The sequence below is a fragment of the Ovis canadensis genome, chromosome 12 (genome assembly GCF_042477335.2).
Source record: "Ovis canadensis isolate MfBH-ARS-UI-01 breed Bighorn chromosome 12, ARS-UI_OviCan_v2, whole genome shotgun sequence".
Classification (NCBI taxonomy): Eukaryota; Metazoa; Chordata; class Mammalia; order Artiodactyla; family Bovidae; genus Ovis; species Ovis canadensis.
The window spans coordinates 49,363,902-49,383,619 of NC_091256.1; the positions used below are offsets into that span (position 1 = coordinate 49,363,902).

At 40.9% G+C, this 19,718-nt stretch overlaps 1 protein-coding gene and 1 non-coding gene across 3 annotated transcripts in view; both read left to right on the forward strand.

Annotated features, from left to right (window-relative positions):
- The window catches only part of FMO1 (flavin containing dimethylaniline monoxygenase 1), a 39,099-nt gene that overhangs the window by 7,930 nt on the left and 11,451 nt on the right, over positions 1-19,718 (forward strand). Inside the window, exons 2-4 of one of the 2 annotated variants that reach the window (XM_069544696.1) lie at positions 2,292-2,429; positions 14,559-14,747; positions 17,786-17,948. In XM_069544696.1, coding sequence (XP_069400797.1) covers positions 2,298-2,429; positions 14,559-14,747; positions 17,786-17,948 — 484 coding nt within the window. In that variant the 5' untranslated portion in view covers positions 2,292-2,297. Of the gene's footprint in view, positions 1-2,291; positions 2,483-14,486; positions 14,748-17,785; positions 17,949-19,718 lie in introns of both variants that reach the window. The other variant, XM_069544697.1, reaches the window with a different exon arrangement.
- On the forward strand, positions 19,313-19,416 carry LOC138416712 (small nucleolar RNA U13). Its single transcript, XR_011247831.1, has one exon. It is a non-coding gene; the product is annotated as a small nucleolar RNA U13 (small nucleolar RNA).

Here is a 19,718-nt window from a genome sequence, read left to right on the forward strand (position 1 = left end):
GACATCTAGGTTGTTTCCATGTCCTGGCTATTATAAACAGTGCTACGATGAACATTGGAGTACACGTGTTTCTTTCAATTCTGGTTTCCTCGGTGTGTATGCCCTGCAGTGGAATTGCTGGGTCATAAGGCAGTTCTATTTGCAATTTTTTAAGGAATCTCCACACTGTTCTCCATTGTGGCTGTACTAGTTTGCGTTCCCACCAACAGTGTAAGAGGGTTCCCTTTTCTGCACACGCTCTCCAGCATTTATTGCTTGTAGACTTGGATTGCAGCCATTCTGACTGGTGTGAAGTGGTACCTCATTGTGGTTTTGATTTGCATTTCTCTAATAATGAGTGATGTTGAGCATCTTTTTATATGTTTGTTAGCCATCCATATGTCTTCTTTGGAGAAATGTCTATTTAGTTCTTTGGCCCATTTTTTGATTGGGTCATTTATTTTTCTGGAATTGAGCTGCATAAGTTGCTTGTATATTTTTGAGATTAGTTGTTTGTCAGTTGCTTCATTTGCTATTATTTTCTCCCATTCCAAAGGCTGTCTTTTCACCTTGCTTATAGTTTCCTTTGTAGTGCAGAAGCTTTTAATTTTAATTAGATCCCATTTGTTTATTTTTGCTTTTATTTCCAGTATTCTGGGAGGTGGATCATAGAGGATCCTGCTGTGATTTATGTCAGAGAGTGTTTTGCCTATGTTCTCCTCTAGGAGTTTTCTAGTTTCTGGTCTTCCGTTTAGATCTTTAATCCATTTTGAGTTTATTTTTGTGTATGGTGTTAGAAAGTGATCTAGTTTCATTCTTTTACAAGTGGTTGACCAGTTTTCCCAGCACCACTTGTTAAAGAGATTGTCTTTAATCTATTGTATATTCTTGCCTCTTTTGTCGAAGATAAGGTGTCCACAGGTGTGTGGATTTATCTCTGGGATTTCTATTTTGTTCCATTGATCTATACTTCTGTCTTTGTGCCAGTACCATACTGTCTTGATGACTGTGGCTTTGTAGTAGAGCCTGAAGTCAGGCAAGTTGATTCCTCCAGTTCCATTCTTCTTTCTCAAGATTGCTTTGGCTATTCGAGGTGTTTTGTATTTCCGTACAAATCTTCTATGTCCCAGGAGCACTTCTAAGCCAACTGTCATGTGTTGTTGACTCACTTGATTCTAACAAAACCCGCAAGGAAAACACTACCATTCTCTTCGTTTTTTTATGATACACAGAGGAGTAGAATAATTTGCCAATGTCACAATGTGGTCCAGAGTCTGGTTGCTTAACCCAGAGGTTTCCAACCCCCTGTGGCCTGTTAAGAACCCTGCCACACAGCAGGAGGTGAGCGGAGGGTGGGTGGGCAAGCAAGGGCAGCGACGCTTCATCTAGCCCTGGCCATCGCTCCCCCCATTGCTTTCATTACCACCTGAACCATCCACACAGCCACCCTAATCCCTGGAAAAACTGTCTTCCACGAAATCATTCCCTGGTGGAGACCACTGGCTTAACCAATACATTATATTGCCTCTCATCATTCTTACAAGTTCATGTTAGCTCATGGCCAAGGTCAGATACCCCTCCATCAGTGCCAGTGGTGACACAATGGTTTCCTAGAGGTGAATCAGGACCCTGTGGAGACAGGAGGAGAATTCCCCATGCCTACCTTTCCACCCACACTTTCCCTTTCCCACTGATGACCATCCACGGCAGCAGTCAGGAGAAGGACGACAGCACAGCTGGAACGCTGGCAGCTGGCCAGGGACAGGGACCAGCCCAGGGCAGTGTTGTAACAGTGCTCGTGGTGGCCAGTGTCTTGGCTCTGCATCTCAACCCCACTCCACCAGCTTCTGGGTGACCTCGTATCACATCACACCAATCTGAGATTCGATTTCGTGTGTTTTTAAAAATCTGAGTTTGCCAAGGTGATCCTTTCCTGGGCTGCTGCTCTATTATTTCACTCGAAGGTTTGTGGCGGAAGGCTGGAGGCAGCAGCACAGTGCAGAACGCGAAACTCCGTGTACTGAAGGATCCGATTCCAGCTATTCTGCCAAAAGCTACAGTCTTGACAACCGTACTGTTATTTAGCACGAGTTCTGAATGAGGGGGTGGGAACATACGAAGCACAGGGTTAAACCAGTGACCTGAACATTGCCCTCCTAGCATTCACAACACCAGAAACCAGCTACAGAGGATTCAAAAGGAGCAAATCCCTTAATCTCTCCTGTTCTTTTTCCTGGTTCGCTAGAGCAGCCAAGGATGGGGTGGGGCTTTCATTTATGAATAAATGGTTCTGCTTCATTGTCCCCACACAGGACAACATGGCCAAACGTGTTGCAATTGTGGGCGCTGGGGTCACTGGCCTGGCTTCCATCAAGTGCTGTCTGGAGGAAGGGCTAAAGCCCACCTGCTTTGAGAGGAGTGATGACCTTGGCGGGCTGTGGAGATTCACCGTAAGTAGGGTTTCCGTGACTTTGTTGTGTGTCTGTTGGAAAATGGTTGACTGGTGCAAAAACAGACTGAATTTCTTCCACAAGGGCTGGCACCCATGAGGAGGAGATAGAAACATCTGCTGAACAGGGAGACAGAAAGGGCCATTGAAAAAAAATTTTTTAATATAAATTTATTTATTTTAATTGGAGGCTAATTACTTTACAATATTGTATTGGTTTTACCATACATCAACATGAATCTGCCACGAGTATACACGTGCTCCCCATCCTGAACCCCCCTCCCACCTCCCTCCCCGTACCATCCCTCTGGGTCATCTCAGTGCACCAGCCCCAAGCATCCAGTATCCTGCATCGAACCTGGACTGGCAATTCGTTTCATATATGATATTATACATGTTTCAATGCCATTCTCCCAAATCATCCCACCCTCTCCCTCTAAGCAGGGCACCACCTGAATTTGGGTGGGAAGTGCATCAGCTGCCTTATAAACTACACCCAAAGCCAAGAGGAGGAAAGATGCCCGCGAAGGGTCAAAGAGTATGAAGTGGCTGAGACAAGCCAGGAAAGCTCAGGACAAGGGAGGCTAACAGCAGAACTCTGGGGGTCTGAAGCAAGAAACTGCAGTGTGGGGCAACAGTATGAATACAGTGCAGGAATTTCTGCCTCTGCCTGCAAGACTGAGCCGCTTATACCAACTTCTTTTTCCAGCCCTGCTCTATCTGAAGTAAAGCAGCATAAGACTCAGTGTAGGGGGAGTTCTGTACTCAAAGTCTTGTGGTCCAGGCAGTTCCCACCCATGCCAAGAACAATCACAAGTAAAGGATGTGAGTTTGGAGACTTTTTTGTTGCTGGAGGAAAATAAAAGCGATATTCTCAGGACTACAGTATGGATTGGAGAAGGGAGGAGGGAGGAGAGGCAACTATAAAGCTCATCCTTGACTGGCCTGGGACCCAGGAGAATCACAGGGGCCCTGCTGGAGGTCACTGAAACTCTGTGAACTCCACAGCTCAGCCAGACAGTTTTTTTGCACCAGATTTCCTCAAACCTTCTATTTTTCCTTCTTCTCAGGAGAACAAGAACATTTCCCATGAGCTTTAAATGTGCTAATGAAAGATGTCAAAAGAATGAAAAGGAGCATGGTGTCAGATATCCTGGCCTCAGAGCTCCTAAGAGATTAAGAGAAAGACCTAGCTGTCTATTATAGTAGGGTAGAACTTGGAACAGGAATAAAGCACTCATTTTCTAATTCAGTGAGCAAAGCTCTGGAGAGACCAGGGGTGCTAGTTTCAGTTCAGTTCAATCAGTCATGTCTGACTCTTTGCGACTTCATGAACCTCAGCATGCCAGGCCTCCCTGTCCATCACCAACTCCCAGAGTTCACTCAAACTCACCTCCATCGAGTCAGTGATGCCATCCAGCCATCTCATCCTCTGTTGCCCACTTCTCCTCCTGCCCCCAATCCCTCCCAGCATCAGGGCTTTTCCAATGAGTCAACTCTTCGCATGAGGTGGCCAAAGTACTGGAGTTTCAGCTTCAACATCAGTCCCTCCAATGAACACCTAGGACTGATCTCCTTTAGGATGGACTGGTTGGATCTCCTTGCAGTCCAAGGGACTCCCAAGAGTCTTCTCCAATACCACAGTTCAAAACCATCAATTCTTCTGTGCTAAGCTTTCTTCATAGTCCAACTCTCACATCCATACATGACTACTGGAAAAACCATAGCCTTGACTAGATGAACCTTTGTTGGCAAAGTAATATCTCTGCTTTTGAATATGCTGTCTAGGTTGGTCATAACTTTCCTTCCAAGGAGTAAGCATCTTTTAATTTTATGGCTGTAATCACCATCTGCAGTGATTTTGGAGCCCAAAAAAATAAAGTCTGACACTGTTTCCACTGTTTCCCCATCTATTTCCCATGAAGCGATGGGACCAGATGCCATGATCTTCGTTTTCTGAATGTTGAGCTTTAAGCCAACTTTCTCAGTATCCTCTTTCACTTTCATTAAGAGGCTTTTCAGTTCCTCTTCACTTTCTGCCATAAGGGTGGTGTCATCTGCATATCTGAGGTTACTGATCCTGGCAATCTTGATTCCAGCTTGTGCTTCTTCCAGCCCAGCGTTTCTCATGATGTACTCTGCATATAAGTTAAATAAGCAGGGTGACAATATACAGCCTTAATGTACTCCTTTTCCTATTTGGAACCAGTCTGTTGTTCCATGTGCAGTTCTAACTGTTGCTTCCTGACCTGCATATAGGTTTCTCAAGAGGCAGGTCAGGTGGTCTGGTATTCCCATCTCTTTCAGAATTTTCCACAGTTTATTGTGATACACACAGTCAAAGGCTTTGGCATAGTCAATGAAGCAGAAATAGATGTTTTTCTGGAACTCTGTTGCTTTTTCGATGATCCAGCAGATGTTGGCAATTTGATCTCTAGTTCCTCTGCCTTTTCTAAAACCAGCTTGAACATCAGAAGTTCTCTGTTCACATATTGCTGGAGCCTGGCTTGGAGAATTTTGAGCATTTCTTTACTAGAGTGTGAGATGAGTGCAACTGTGCAGTAGTTTGAGCATTCTTTGGCATTGCCTTTCTTTAGGATTAGAATAAAAACTGACCTTTTCCAGTCCTGTGGCCACTGCTGAGTTTTCCAAATTTGCTGGCATATTGAGTGCAGCACTTTCACAGCATCATCTTCCAGGATTTGAAACAGCTCAACTGGAATTCCATCACCTCCACTAGCTTTGTTCGTAGTGATGCTTTCTAAGGCCCACTTGACTTCACATTCCAGGACATCTGGCTCTAGGTGAGTGATCACACCATCATGATTATCTGGGTCATGAAGATCTTTTTTGTATAGGTCTTCTGTGTATCCTTGCCACCTCTTCTTAATATCTTCTGCTTCTGTTAGGTCCATACCATTTCTGTCCTTTATCGAGCCCATCTTTGCATGAAATATTCCCTTGGTATCTCTAATTTTCTTGAAGAGATCTCTAGTCTTTCCCATTCTGTTGTTTTCCTCTATTTCTTTGCATTGATTGCTGAGGTAGGCTTTCTTATCTCTTCTTGCTATTCTTTGGAACTCTGCATTCAGATGCTTATATCTTTCCTTTTCTCCTTTGCTTTTCACTTCTCTTCTTTTCACAGCTATTTGTAAGGCCTCCTCAGACAGCCATTTTGCTTTTTTGCATTTCTTTTCCATGATGCTAGTTTAGTCCCAGCATAAACCAGCTTGGGTCACATAAAGAAAAACTGCATATCTTGAAATGTGTCCAAACACCAAATGTGACCATCGATGCACGGAGACCTCCCCAAGGGGCCTAGAGGAAAGAGAACTTCTGTTCCTATGATTCAAACCACATACATTCCAATAGACAAGCAGAACCTGACATGTATGCCATAATTCTAGCCTCTCATGGCCATTGAAGACACTGCTAATCAAACACTATTAGGACTCAGGGACTCATACTCAGACATTTGCGACCCTTTAGACTATAGCCTGCCAATCTCCTCTGTTCATGGGATTTCCCAGGCAAGAATACTGGAGTGGGTTGCTATTTCCTCCTCTAGAGGATCTTCCCAACTCAGGGATCAAACCCATGTCTCCCATGTATCCTGCATTGCAGGAGATTCTTTATCTCTGAGACATCAGGGAAACCCAATCAAACACTATGCCCTTCACCTAATTAACCTCAGAATCCTTCTTAACACAATAACCCAGATTACCACTAATTAATCTGATGGGTTAGCATTAATCCATCAGAGTTGAGAGCTGGCTTGCAGAATAAATTGCCAGAATAGAGGGACAATTAGTAGAGTTGTTTGGTTAAAGTAATCTCAGTCATAGCAAAATGTAAGCCCAGAGACCTTGGGATACCAGAGAAAAAATGCCCCTTATGTCAATCACATATACCCAATTATTAACACACTAAAAAAAAAATTTGATGAAGAATCAAGAGAAATGTGTTCTAGATCCATCTGTGCCCAGCTGGCTATGTAATTGGACAGGTCAAACACTTATGCACAAAGCACTGTGAGGGACACAAAAATGAGAAACAGTCATCCTGCCCTGCAGAGCTACAATAAGACTGATAGAAAAGGGCAGGATCTTGTAATTCAGGAATAGTACTATGGGCATTTAAATGAGGTCAGGATAACATTCACTTGAGGGAAGCCAAGGAAGGCTTCATGGAGGAGAGAGTGTGTGATGGACTCTGGAAGATTTCAACAGGCAAATGAGACTGAGTGGGAAATAGCAGGGAGGAGATTGTAAAGAAAATGTACTGTCCTTGTTGGAAAATAAAAATAGTTTATTGGTACGTGGAGTATGAAAACATGGAAGAAGAGGACAGTGATGGAATGTTTGAGGATTCACACTCCATTTAGAAGGAGCTTCCCTGGTGGCTCAGCTGGTAAATAATCTGCCTGCAATGCAGGAGATGAAGGAGATGCTGGTTCGATCCTCAGGTGGGGAAGATACCCTGGTGGAGGGCGTGGCAACCCACCCAGTATTCTTACCTGGGGAATCCCATAGAGAGAGGAGCCTGAAGGGCTACAGTCCTTAGGGTCACAAAGAGCTGGACACAACTGAAGCAACTGAGCATGCACACACGCGCTCCATTTAGAAAGCAATGGATAATAAGCAGAATGAATGTCTTTCTTTGTTGCTACTGCGTTTGTTTTGTTTGCATGATAGGAAGACCCATATATGTTTCTCTCAGGTAAAGAGAAAATACCGGGATAACAGGAAATGACTGAATACATTAGCCCAAATTGAGACAAAATCCTAGCAGTAAAAGGAAGAAGTAGAACTGCAGATCCAAGTGGAAGGATTTGCCTTGAGAAAGTGCAGAGGCACACTTTCCTCAGAGACAGGAAAGGAAGGAAAAAGGGACATGGACGAGAGATGTTGAGGTGGGGGAAAGAAGACACAGGAGCAAGCACAATGGAGGCCTCAATTCTTTCAGGAAAACATGGCATCTGTGGAGGCTGAAGAAGTCAGGGTGGAGAATGAAGGAAAAAAGAGGTCACTGTGAGGCACGTGATAGCACATCAAAAGGATGAGAAAGAGGGCGACCCAGCAGTAGCCTAAGTAGAACGGTACCCTATTAACATTTCCTTTCAGTCCCCATTACCTCGTCTGTAAAATGAGAACATGGAGTCAGTTTAAACAATAGATAAAAACTAAATTACTAGGGTCTTGGGAGGCAGGAAAAATCACCTCCACCTTCATTCAGCAGCTCTCTCTTGATACAGAAGCGTCTTTAAGGCACCTCTGTACTACCTGGAGATTCCTCTAAAGCCTGATTGAAAATCTCTAAACTAAGTGACCTTATAGGGGACTTTCAGCTCTAACATGCTATGAGTCTCCTGAATCTTTCTAGAGAAATCCCTTCCTGCTCCTACCTCAACAGATACACACACACACACACACACACACACACAAGATGGTTAGAGATGTCTTTGCAGTCAAAGCAAGTGGCACATTCAAAACCTGTAGAATTAGAGTCTACCCAGGCAAGGGCTGCCCTTGCCACAAAATGTGCAAGGGTTATCTTTAGGACCTGTTCTGGGTGGAAGGGGCCACAAAGCAAAAACAAACAGGCAAACTGCAGAAACCTAATAAAACAAATATGGAGAAGGTTTCCATTTACAAATGGAGAGATGCCCTCAGCATTATAGAGATTATGGACTACTGCAGTTTAATTCAATATTCACGTGGGCCAGACCACAGTCCTAAAGAGGAAGCAGACAAAGGTTGCAATGGAAAAGAAAGCCCGTTTCTTTTCCGGGACGGGGGAGGGGTTGGCAATGTTTCAAAAGAAAAGGACCCACTTGTGCACACCGAATCCAGGGGCAGCCGGAGGCAAGTGTGGGACATCTGTTCCACAACCAGCTCTCTCAGGCTCTGGAGGGGGAAGGGGCTTAGAACAGTAATGCTAAAGGCCGATTGTTCAACTGTAGAGGAATGACTGAAGAGAAACATGCCAGGAATTATCCTGTCGCTCATAACTGATATTACTCTTAGAGTGTTTCAGGTTAGGAAGGAGCCTTGAGAAACAGCCTTCATGTAGAACCACACTGACATCACCTAGAGGTAATTATGCTATGCTGACAGAAACACATTCTGCTTCACCCTCCACATCTCTGTAACAATAATCCTCCCCTGGAATGACATTCTTCCTCTGTGTATCAGGGTCTTTCCCTCCACACATGGATCCTTTTGCTTACTCCAGTTATTGAGCGCCCACTATGTGCTTTGTGCTGTGCTGTACTTAGTCACTCAGTTGTATCAGCCTCTGCAATTCCATGGACTGTAGTCCGCCAGGCTCCTCTGTTCATGGGGATTCTCCAAGCAAGAACACTGGAGTGGGTTGCCATGCCCTCCTCCAGAGGAATCTTCCCAACCCAGGGATCGAATCCAGGTCTCCTGCATTGCAGGCAGATTATTTACCAGCTGAGCCAGCAGTGAAGCCCAAGAATACTGGAGTGGGTAGCCCATCCCTTCTCCAGGAGAACTTCCTGACCCAGGAATTGAACCGAGATCTCCTGCATTGCAGGTGGACTCTTTACCAGCTGAGCAACCCAGCAAACCCACGAGGCACCTTATTACCACATATTTTTGGATTCAGTGAGGGCAATGATTAAGTATAAGACTTTACCCCTTAAATCATTGAAGGTTTCTTTAAGTGTGTTCAGCCTAACTCTTACGGGGGCCAAAATGATCCGTTAAATGGATACCTTTTTACTTCTTCTGAAAAATTTATTTTTTAAGTTCAGTAATCTTAGTAGGTTTCATTTTATTCATATATTAAACAAACATTTATTGAATTCATATCATCTTGGAATAGATCCACCTGATAGGCCCCTACCCTCTCATGGGGTTCCTCAAGCCTTCTCTGAGGTTTCCACAGCCCGCTTGTGCTGTAGATCTGAAGACAGATCTACAGATTGTGGACAGACTATATATAGGCAGTCTGACTATAGGGAAAAGAAGTGACAAAGTAAAATGGGCTCTGACTGTTCAAAGGAGAGGAAAAGAAGGAAACAGTTGTTCTTGAGGACAAGAGCTATGAACAACCTAGCTCAGGGTTCCCCACACTCAGCATTGAGAGAAAGTCTCTAATGTGTCTATATAGTAGTCACTTTAATTATCATTTTATATCCATTTTTCAAATGAGAAAGGAGAGACCTCTGACCTGACAAAGCTTTCTTCCCATTGCCAACAATCTTCTCTGGAGGACACAGAACTTGAGAAAGTAAATCTCCATGATAATTATAGAAAAATAATACAAAACAGGTAATATTTTTTGAGAGCTTATCAGGCACTGTTCTAAATGCATTCAGTTCAGTTCAGTTCAGTTCAGTCGCACAGTCGTCTCTGACTCTTTGGAATTAGAGCTATCATTTCATTTTATCCTAGGGTTATATATACTATTGTTATTCCTATTTCGAGAGGAGAAAACTGAGACACAGAGAACTTAAGAAAATTCCCAAGGTCACCCAGCTAAAAATGTTCTGCTTAAATATGAACCCAGGCTGTCTGACTCCAGGACCTGTGCTGTCAAGAACTATACTCCATTCATTTCCAGAGTCTGTGCCATAGCTCAGGAATAAGGGCATGCAAATCCTGGACTGTTCATGAAATCCCGTGAAGTGTTCTACTGAATATAATGTCCTTACTATTGTATTGCAGCACCAAGTGGACCAAGAAGCCAAAAACTCCTCCATTCTTGCCCTTATTATTTCCCCTTTTCCCTCCTCTCATTCGGGCTTCCCTGGTGGCTCAGACAGCAAATAATACACCCGCAATGTGGGAGACCTGAGTTCAACCCCTGGGTTGGGAAGATCCCCTGGAAAAGGGGACCCACTGGAAAAGCTACCCACTCCAGTATTCTGGCCTAGAGAATTCCATGGACAGAGAAGCCTGGCAGGCTACAGTCCACAGGGTCACAAAGAATTTGACATGACTGAGCGACTTCCACATACACACATCTCGCATTCAGTTGCCCCTTCAAGACAAAAATGTTTTCCCTAAGTGCCCTCATCAACTCTCAGGAAAAACATGCGTCCACGCACAGCATACCATGACAACTGGCAGACTAACATGGAGAGAATGCCAAGAGTGCCCACAGCCAGGGGTCCCAGCGGGGCCTGGGAATCACTGGGACATTTTTTTCACCGAGGCAAAACCTGGAGGGGAGGCTTAGGACTTGCAGACCTCATTCAGAAGTGCCATGGACCTGTACTCTCTGTATATACCTTAAACACACCAGACCTTGTGTTTTTACCAAGAGAAACAAGCAGAGGAGGAAAGAGACAGAGTATGTTGGATTCCACCCTATAGGCTGACATCTGTGATACATTCTTTCACAATAGGCTTCAGTGTTTCCTGTAAAGTTTTCTTCTTCCTGCTTTTACAATTATCTTCCAAAATTTTGCAAAACAAAGTTGGTTTTGGTCTCTTTATTTTCTATTTTTGTCTGTGGGTTCAATTGTTTTAAGGTCTCCATGGTTTCATGACTTATCCAATTTCAGTGAGTCGCCACTGCTCTTTGATTTTTAAACATGCCATTACTAAATGCTTTAAAGTTTCTTGAACTATTTTTATGAAAATCTTTACAACAAGACATTATACACATCTCTACCCTTCTTTAACAGTGTATATTCCAAATTTAGCCCTTTATTACTGCTAACTAGAAATCGGCAGTATTAACAAAGTATTATTTACGATATGATGCTCTCAGATGCCAGAGAAAAGTGAATGAGCTTTGGTCACACACTGACTGATCCCAAAATGTTTATAACTGATGTTTTTATCCTTACACTCTAATTGTTTCCCTTGCTATCTGCTCTCACTTCTCAATATTACAGCTCTTTAGAGCTATTCACATTCTCTTCATTCCTATAATCCAGAAGAAACTTGATCATGTTTAACTACATCAAACCAACACTAAATTTAATTCTAATACCTGGCTTCAAGTTTAAGGATGGTCTAAAGCTGTGCTGTCCAGTAAGGTAGCCACCAGCCACATGTAACTGTGGAATGTAGTCGATTTGACTAAGGAACTGAATTTTTTATTTCATTTAATTTTGATTAATTTTAATTTTAAAGCCAATACTCAATTCAGTTATTGGTGAATCTTTAAACATTTGTTAACAATTTGGGTATGCAAATCCACTTTTTCCAGTGAAAATTTAGCATTTGGATTCAGATTTGTAAAATATACACTAGACCTAAAAGACTTAATATGAGAAAAAAGTTCATACTTCGTTAATAATTTTGATTGATTACATATTGAAATTATAAAGTTTTAGAACTATTAAGTATCCTCTTTACCTTTTTTAATGTGGCTATAGGAAATTTTTAAAGTGCATGTGTGGCCTACATCCCACTCTCATCAGGTAGGACTGCTCGAAAGTCTTGTTACTCAAAGCATGGTCCATGACCAGTAGCATCTGCATCTGAACTTGTTAGACATACAGAATCTCAGGCTCACCCAGACCTACTAAGTCCACATCTACACATTAATAAGATTCCCCAAGCAATTCTGAATAAGATTTAGAAGCGCTCATCTAGAGAGCTATGATTCTCAAGCTGTGGAAAAGAATCAGATTTGTTTGTTTTAATTTCCAAGGAAGTATAGACACTTATATTTGTGAAATACAATAAAAAGAGCTATAATAAGGTGAAAATGAAACAAAACATAAATTCAAATTTCTTTGAAAGTATGTACAAGACAATTACTGTAGAGAATCACTATTATACTTGTGATTTTTTGCCGAACAAAACATTATATGTGAAATACCAGTTCTCCATTAAACACCTATAGCCACACTTTCTCTATGCATTGTACATATTAATACTTAAGGCTTATAATGTGGTAATTAAGCTTGCTTCTTGTTTGTCATTTTATCTAATCTGGATTGGATGGGCGACAACACTCCTCCCAAGACCTAACATATATCTAAACCATTTCTAAGTTTTGTTTAACAGCACACATAGAGAAATGAGGCTCACAGAATATAAGAATGGAATGTCCAAAAGTCTGTTCTATACCTCTGTGTCTCTTGGACTCTGTGGGAGAGGGAGAGGGTGGGATGATTTGGGAGAATGGCATTGAAACACATATAATATCATGTAAGAAACGAATCGCCAGTCTAGGTTCGATGCAGGATACAGGATGCTTGGGGCTGGTGTACTGGGATGACCCAGAGAGATGGTATGGGGAGGGAGGTGGGAAGGGGGTTCAGGATTGGGAACTCATGTACACCCGTGGCGGATTCATGTTGATGTATGGCAAAACCAATACAGTATTGTAAAATAAAATAAAGTAAAATAAAAAAATTTTAAAAAAAGAATGAAATGGAAGAAGAAAATTCAAAGCAACCTCAGCAAGCTCAGGATATTCATTTTCTTAACTGCTATCCAAAGTGAAGCAAGTGGCACTGTATTTTTAAAACTTATCTTCAGTCCTTTATCAGTAGTAGTCAGTTCTGACCATTTATTCTGTAAAGTTATAATCAAATATCATCTTCCAGTCAAAGAAAATAGCTTATAGCTTTTATGCACTTTTGGGTAACAGTTTTCAAACCTTGAAATGTCACACACTGTAATGGAGTCCTACTCACATGACTACTACACAGTTCAAATCCCACACAACTCATCACATGACTTAGACAAAGACAAGATGGATCCCGTTCATCACTAAGGGGTCCACATGCGTGAATACTGAACAATGTCAAATTATTGCTATAAAAGTTTTAAGATGCTTACCCTCAATTTCTGTACCTAAATTGTCATAAACTGGTAGCAAAGAGTTCATACCAGTCTGGCTCTTTGAACAGCACTGCTTTAGATCTTCCTACAGAATAAAAGGTCAGGATTTAAACAGTCATCTTTCTCGGAAGCCATTTAGATTTTAGTTTTCTAGAGGTGTTCTGGATAAATAAGACTGTCAGATATGGAGCCACAGATAAGCAAGATAAGGTGAACTCATTAGTTGATGGGATCTGTATCATTAATTCAAACTACAAAGATATGTTATAATTTTATTTTCTGTTATCACAACACATGTCCCATTTCATACAGCTCTAGATTCATACCTTTTGAGGGAACAAAGTATGTCCTCTCCATATGTGAGGTTTATGTTCACATTTCTACTTGATTATAAAAATGATTTTTTTTCCACAGGAAAAAGGAACTATACATATCCAAGATGGCAAATAATATTAAAATGCTAAGAACTTTCCCACTGAAATTAGAACAATCCTTTATAATACATCCAAAAAAAACAGAGACAATGTATACACCTAAATGAGTAACTAAAACTGCCCACTGTTGTTATTTGCTAGTTATTTAAGTTCAGACTGGGATGGGAAATTCTTTAGCATTTTGCCATGCTTGCAGTTGTCCAGTCTGGAAACCCTTGACCTGCTTCTTCTCCCAAACCTTAAATCTAATCAGTTTCACAATCCTATGCATTCTACCTTTCTGCTACCTAACAAATCCCATCTCTTTCACTTTCAACTGTCATTGCTTTTGCTCAGGTTCTCATTGGCAATTGTGTGGATTTGTATTTCAAGTTCTTAACTAGCCTCATTCCCTTCCTTTCCAGATCCCTTTATCTTTTATAAAACCAGAATTATCTTTTCAAAATTTAATATGAATCACTTCCATCGATTTCTACAAAATTCAAATTTCTTAATTTTAGATACAAAATCCTTCATAATCTGAATGCCCTTTCTCCATAATCCTTTTGACAATACCTCATGAAATCAACATACCTAGCAACCATTCATCATCTAGAAACTACTTCCTGAGTCTGGTGTATTTCCATATTCTCCTTTATTTTGCAGTGATACTGTGTAAATCTAGACAGGTAAGTTTATCCTGTGTTTGTTAGCACATAATGATGAAATTGTAATTCTGATCATGATATTCATCATTTTTCAAGTTAAGTGCAGGTTACCAAATCCCATTAGAAAGTAGAAGGTTGCATGCATAAACTGTCTGGGTCACCTTAATCTTAGTCAAAGTTTCAAATGTCTAAAAATTAGTATTCATTTCATGTGTGTGCACGCAATATGCACACATGCATACACACTCACGCGCATGCACTGCTTGTACAGGAACATGTTGAAGAAGGCAGAGCCAGCCTCTACAAGTCTGTGGTTTCCAACAGCTGCAAGGAGATGTCTTGTTACCCGGACTTTCCATTCCCAGAAGATTATCCAAACTATGTGCCAAATTCTCTATTCCTGGATTATCTCAAAATGTATGCAAACCGGTTCAACCTCCTGGAATGCATTCAATTCAAGGTAAGAAAGGCACAAAACATCAGTTAGCAGTCAGCAAGTATTTCCTACCTATTTTGTGTTATCTCTTTCTACCTGGGGTTCTATAAATGAGAGAATGAACTGGCAAGACCAACAACACCTGGTTGGATTCTTTTCCCCTTTTACTTACAATCACCCTAAGTAAATCTGGAGGTAGAAGTAAATACTTGGTTTAAGGATTCACATGTAGAATTTTTTCAGTTTGCAATGCTTCCATCCAAGTATCCAAATGGACCTTAAAAATGTCAAACCGCATTCTCAGTTTGGGCCAAATGCCTATACACAAGGACATTGAGAACTTCCTACCAGCTCCAGGGCTCTCCCTTTTTACTGTCCGTTTATAGAAATGGATGTGTGCACTGGCTCATACACAAGAGAATCTCACTGTTTGAAGGAAAGCCTTTCTAGATATCTTTGGAATTAGAAAAATCTTTGACATTGTTCTTCTCATTGACCATACCCATCTCCTTTCCCATTTTAGGGGAAGAGACAGGAGGTAGGTAGAAAGACAGAAGCAAATAAATATATCCTCTTTCTTTCTTCCTGTTTTTCCTTTCTCTGCAAGAAACACATGAAAATTCATGCGATTCTCTTCTCCCATTACCCTCCCTATAAGAGGTAGGGATGGTTAGGAATTCATGGAGAATTACACAGAAAAAGTAACATGAGTGGAAAGATTGGCCAAAACAAGTACCACATAAGATTCACATTCACAACCTTTAAAGTGTTCCTGATCAAAATGAAATCACTATCTGTACCTCCATATTCATTGCAGCATTATTTACAAAGGCCAAACTATAGAAATAACTTGTGTCCATTGATGGATAAGTGGATAAAGAAATGTCATAGATGATTAATAGATAGACAGATAGACAGATGATGGAATATTATTAGCCATGGTTAAAAAAAAAATTCTGTCACTTGCAAACACATGGATGAACCCTGAGGGCATTATACTAAATGAAATAACTCAGACAGAGAAAGACAAATTTGTATGATCTCATTTATATGTAGAATCCAAAAAATAAAAAGGGACCTTCCCTGGCAGTCCAGCAGCTAAGACTCTGAACTCCCAATGCAGGGGGCATGTGTTCAATCCCCAGTTGGGAAACTAAAGATTCCTCATGCCCCCGAAGCATGGTCAAAACAAACAAACAAAACAAACAAACAAAAAAATCCAAACTCATAGAAATAGAGAACATACTGATGGCTGCCAGAAGTAGGCTAGGGAGTAAGGGAAGGTGGTCAAAAGGTATAAACTTCCAGTTATAAGACAAATTAGTTCTGGAGATACATTCTATATTGTGTAAATCAATTCTGGAGATGTATTGGTAATTATACCATACTGTATATTTAAAAGTTGCTAAGAGAATAGATCATAAAAGTTCTTATCAGAAGAAAAAAATTGTAACTATGTGGGGTGATAAATGTTAACTAAACTTATTGTGGTAATCATGTTACAATATGCACACATGTCAAATCATTAGGTTATACACTTTAAACTTCTACAGTGTTATATGTCAATTATATCTCAATAAAACTGGAGAAAATTAAAAGTACTCTAGTTGTCCAAAGAATATTTCATCCTACTTCCTTATTTCCCATAAGACAGAGTAAAAATAAAACAGTACCATAATTGATGGATATAATCCACAAAAATATTTTTAATGTATCAGAATTTCTGAACCTGAAGTATTTCCTTTGCTACATGCTTTCCAAGCCTGTTTTTAAAAATATATATAAAACTGGATGTTCACCAAAGTTTTAAGAAAGTACACACAAGCAGCTGTCTGTGAGAGGTTTTGTTTTTCCTTCCTCTCTATACATTCCAAATTTTCAATGATAAATTCAGTATTTTCAAGATAAAAATAAATTTTATCTTGAATGATTTTTTAATTACCTGAAAATTTATGTTTTAAAAAGATGATTGCTAATACAAATGTAGACCCCAACAAGCACTTCAAGTATGATAAACCAGACAGTGAACCATTAAGTGGGACTTGAGAAGTCTGCCTTCTTTGAAACCTGAAGAGGAAAATGAGGCAGCAAAGTCTCTTTCATGCTTTTAAATTTGACTTGTAAATTTCTTTTATATATTTTCTGAATCAGAACCTCATACCCATGGACATACATGCACTCGAAGAGAACAAAAATAGACTACAGTTGACCCTGGGGCAACATGGGTGATTAGAGGTGCCAACTCTGCACAATGGAAATCTCCCATTTCCTCCATTTCTGTGCTGTCTCTGTATCCACAGTTCCACATCCATGGAATCAAACACTTATGAATCCTGTTTACTGTAATATTTACTGTTTTTTAAAAATCTACATATAAGTGGACCTGCACAGTTCAAACCCATGTTGTTCAAGAATCAGCTGTATTTGAAATTCAGACAACTCCACGGAAATTCATGCATAAAACGAGCACTTTTCCACAGTTCCCCCAGTCAGGGCAAATCTCAGTACCATAGCCTATAAGGCCTTTCATAAGCTACTTGTGACCAGATTTATATTTTCAATTATATACTATCCATGTCTCTATTAAAGGAACTGTTGAAAAGAATTGTCTCTTGAGTCCCTTTGCTGTTCACCTGAAACTACCACACCATTTTTAATTGGCTATACTCCAATACAAAATAAAAAGTTTAAAGTTTAAAAAAAAAGAGTTGTTTCTATGAGAACTAGACATGGAAGATAAAGAATTTCAAAAATACAGAAATACCTAGGTTATAATCTTGGTTCTATTACTCACTGTGAGACTTGGAGCAAATCACTTAAAATTTTTGGACCTTATCACCTCTCTTCAATACCCCTCTACAACTCTAAGTTTAGAATCCTTCCATCCAGAACATTGTGATTCACCTGAGAGCCCAGTTCAATATCTAGGGTTATGCTTATTATATTTATAGTATAATAAATATGTATGTGCTCGAGAATATTTGAAATAATTGGCATGTCAGCCAGCAAGCCCTTTCTGGAATCTTGAAAAGTATTAACCCTCTCTATGATTCTTTTTTCAGACAAAAGTCTGCAGTGTGAGAAAACGCCCAGATTTTACTGCCACAGGCCAATGGGAGGTAGTCACTCTGTGCGAAGGGAAGCAAGAGTCAGCCGTCTTTGATGGTGTCATGGTCTGCACTGGGTATCTTACTAATCCGTATTTACCACTGGACTCCTTTCCAGGTATAGCCCTTTCCACAACTGACTTTAATTTGTCTTATGTGAGCCACCCTGATACTGGATTGTTCTGGAAATACATTCCTATTGATTTCCTCCATTAAATAGTTAAAGTAGTGAGGTAAGAGGGTTTATTCCCCTGACCAGCGCTATTTGGGCAGATTTTGGTTTTCATCAGTTTCAAACAAGTTATGAGTACCAAAGAGCAGAATGAATAACTATGAAGCAGTTTTATGCTTCACTGAAGTTCAGTGTCCATCTCTAAGTAACTGGCAGCACCAGAAAGCCTTCTAAGACATAGGAGGCCTAGACAGCTTGCTAGCCTCAGCAGTAGCGCATTGACAAAGGTGAGAGCAGAGGTCACAAGCGTCAATCCGTGAATAAAGGAAAAAATAACTTGATTTTTGTTTGTTTATGTCTATGGGTCATGGCAGTTAACTAGATCAAAGGTTTATGGCACTGGTTAATAGTCACCAGGGGCATAAGTCTTGGGAGGCAAATTAAGACATCTTTGGGCCTCAGTTTCTTCATCTGGCTTTTGCAACCATGGTTCACCTATGTCAAATTTCAATTGGATTACAACTCAGAGGGAATAGGAAATCCAGTGGTGTGGTTTATTCAATCTGTAACAAAGGATTCAAAAGGTTCAAACTTTAGCAAATTTTTCTCTGAATCATCTAAATATCACTTGTAGTGATCACAAGACTCAGTTTACAATTAACTCATCTACCTCCAGTGATACTTGGTCTGCCCCCAGCAGTTACTGAAGTCAGGCCATGTTAAGATAAAACATATCCTGAAAACTGTCATAGCCTATAATAATTGAATTGGAAAGCAGTCCAGCCTTCTTCCTGGTGGAGGAAACTCTTCAGCATCCCTGAGAAAGACTCAACAGCCTCGGCTTAAATGCATTCAACTATGATTTCTTTCCACTTCACCCATTTCTTGCCTACAGAGAAAATCCCTGAGTAGGCAAGTTACTCCAACTCCCAGGTAGGAGTGCCTGGTACAGGATCACTCCAAGAATCCAGAAAATGTCATGACATAGAGAGTACACTGTGTTTATTGCTAAGAATACAGAAGTGGATAAGACAACACATAGCCTGCACGAAAGGAAAGAAAAGAGATTTATAGGGGTCCAGTGGAGGAATTGCAGTCTACATATGACCTGTAATGACAGCAATACTCACTTTACAACAAATTCATGTACTTGAAATGGTCCTGGACCTGCCCTGAAGATGCTACTCAAGTCAGATCAGATTAGAATAAAGTATAGCTTGAAAGCAATGGAGCCAATGTGCTCAGTTTAAATAAGAGGAGCTTGGGACCCAGGAAGTATAGAATCCAGGCTATACAATTAAGAAGCTATGATCCTTTTGAAGTTCATAAGCAGGATGATTGGGTGTTCACACTGTTGCGTGACATGTTCAGTTCAGTCGCTCAGTCGTGTCCGACTCTTTGCAACCCCATGAACCTCAGCACACCAGGCCTCCCTGCCCATCACCAACTCCCGGAGTCTACCCAAACTCATGTCCATCCCATCCAGCCATCTCATCCTCTGTCATCCCCTTCTCCTCCTGCCCCCAATCCCTCCCAGCATCAGGGTCTTTTCCAATGAGTCAACTCTTCTCATGAGGTCGCCAAAGTATTGGAGTTTCAGCTTCAGCATCAGTCCTTCCAGTGAACACCCAGGACTGGTCTCCTTTAGGATGGACTGGTTGGATCTCCTTGCAGTCCAAGGGACCCTCAAGAGTCTTCTCCAGCACCACAGTTCAG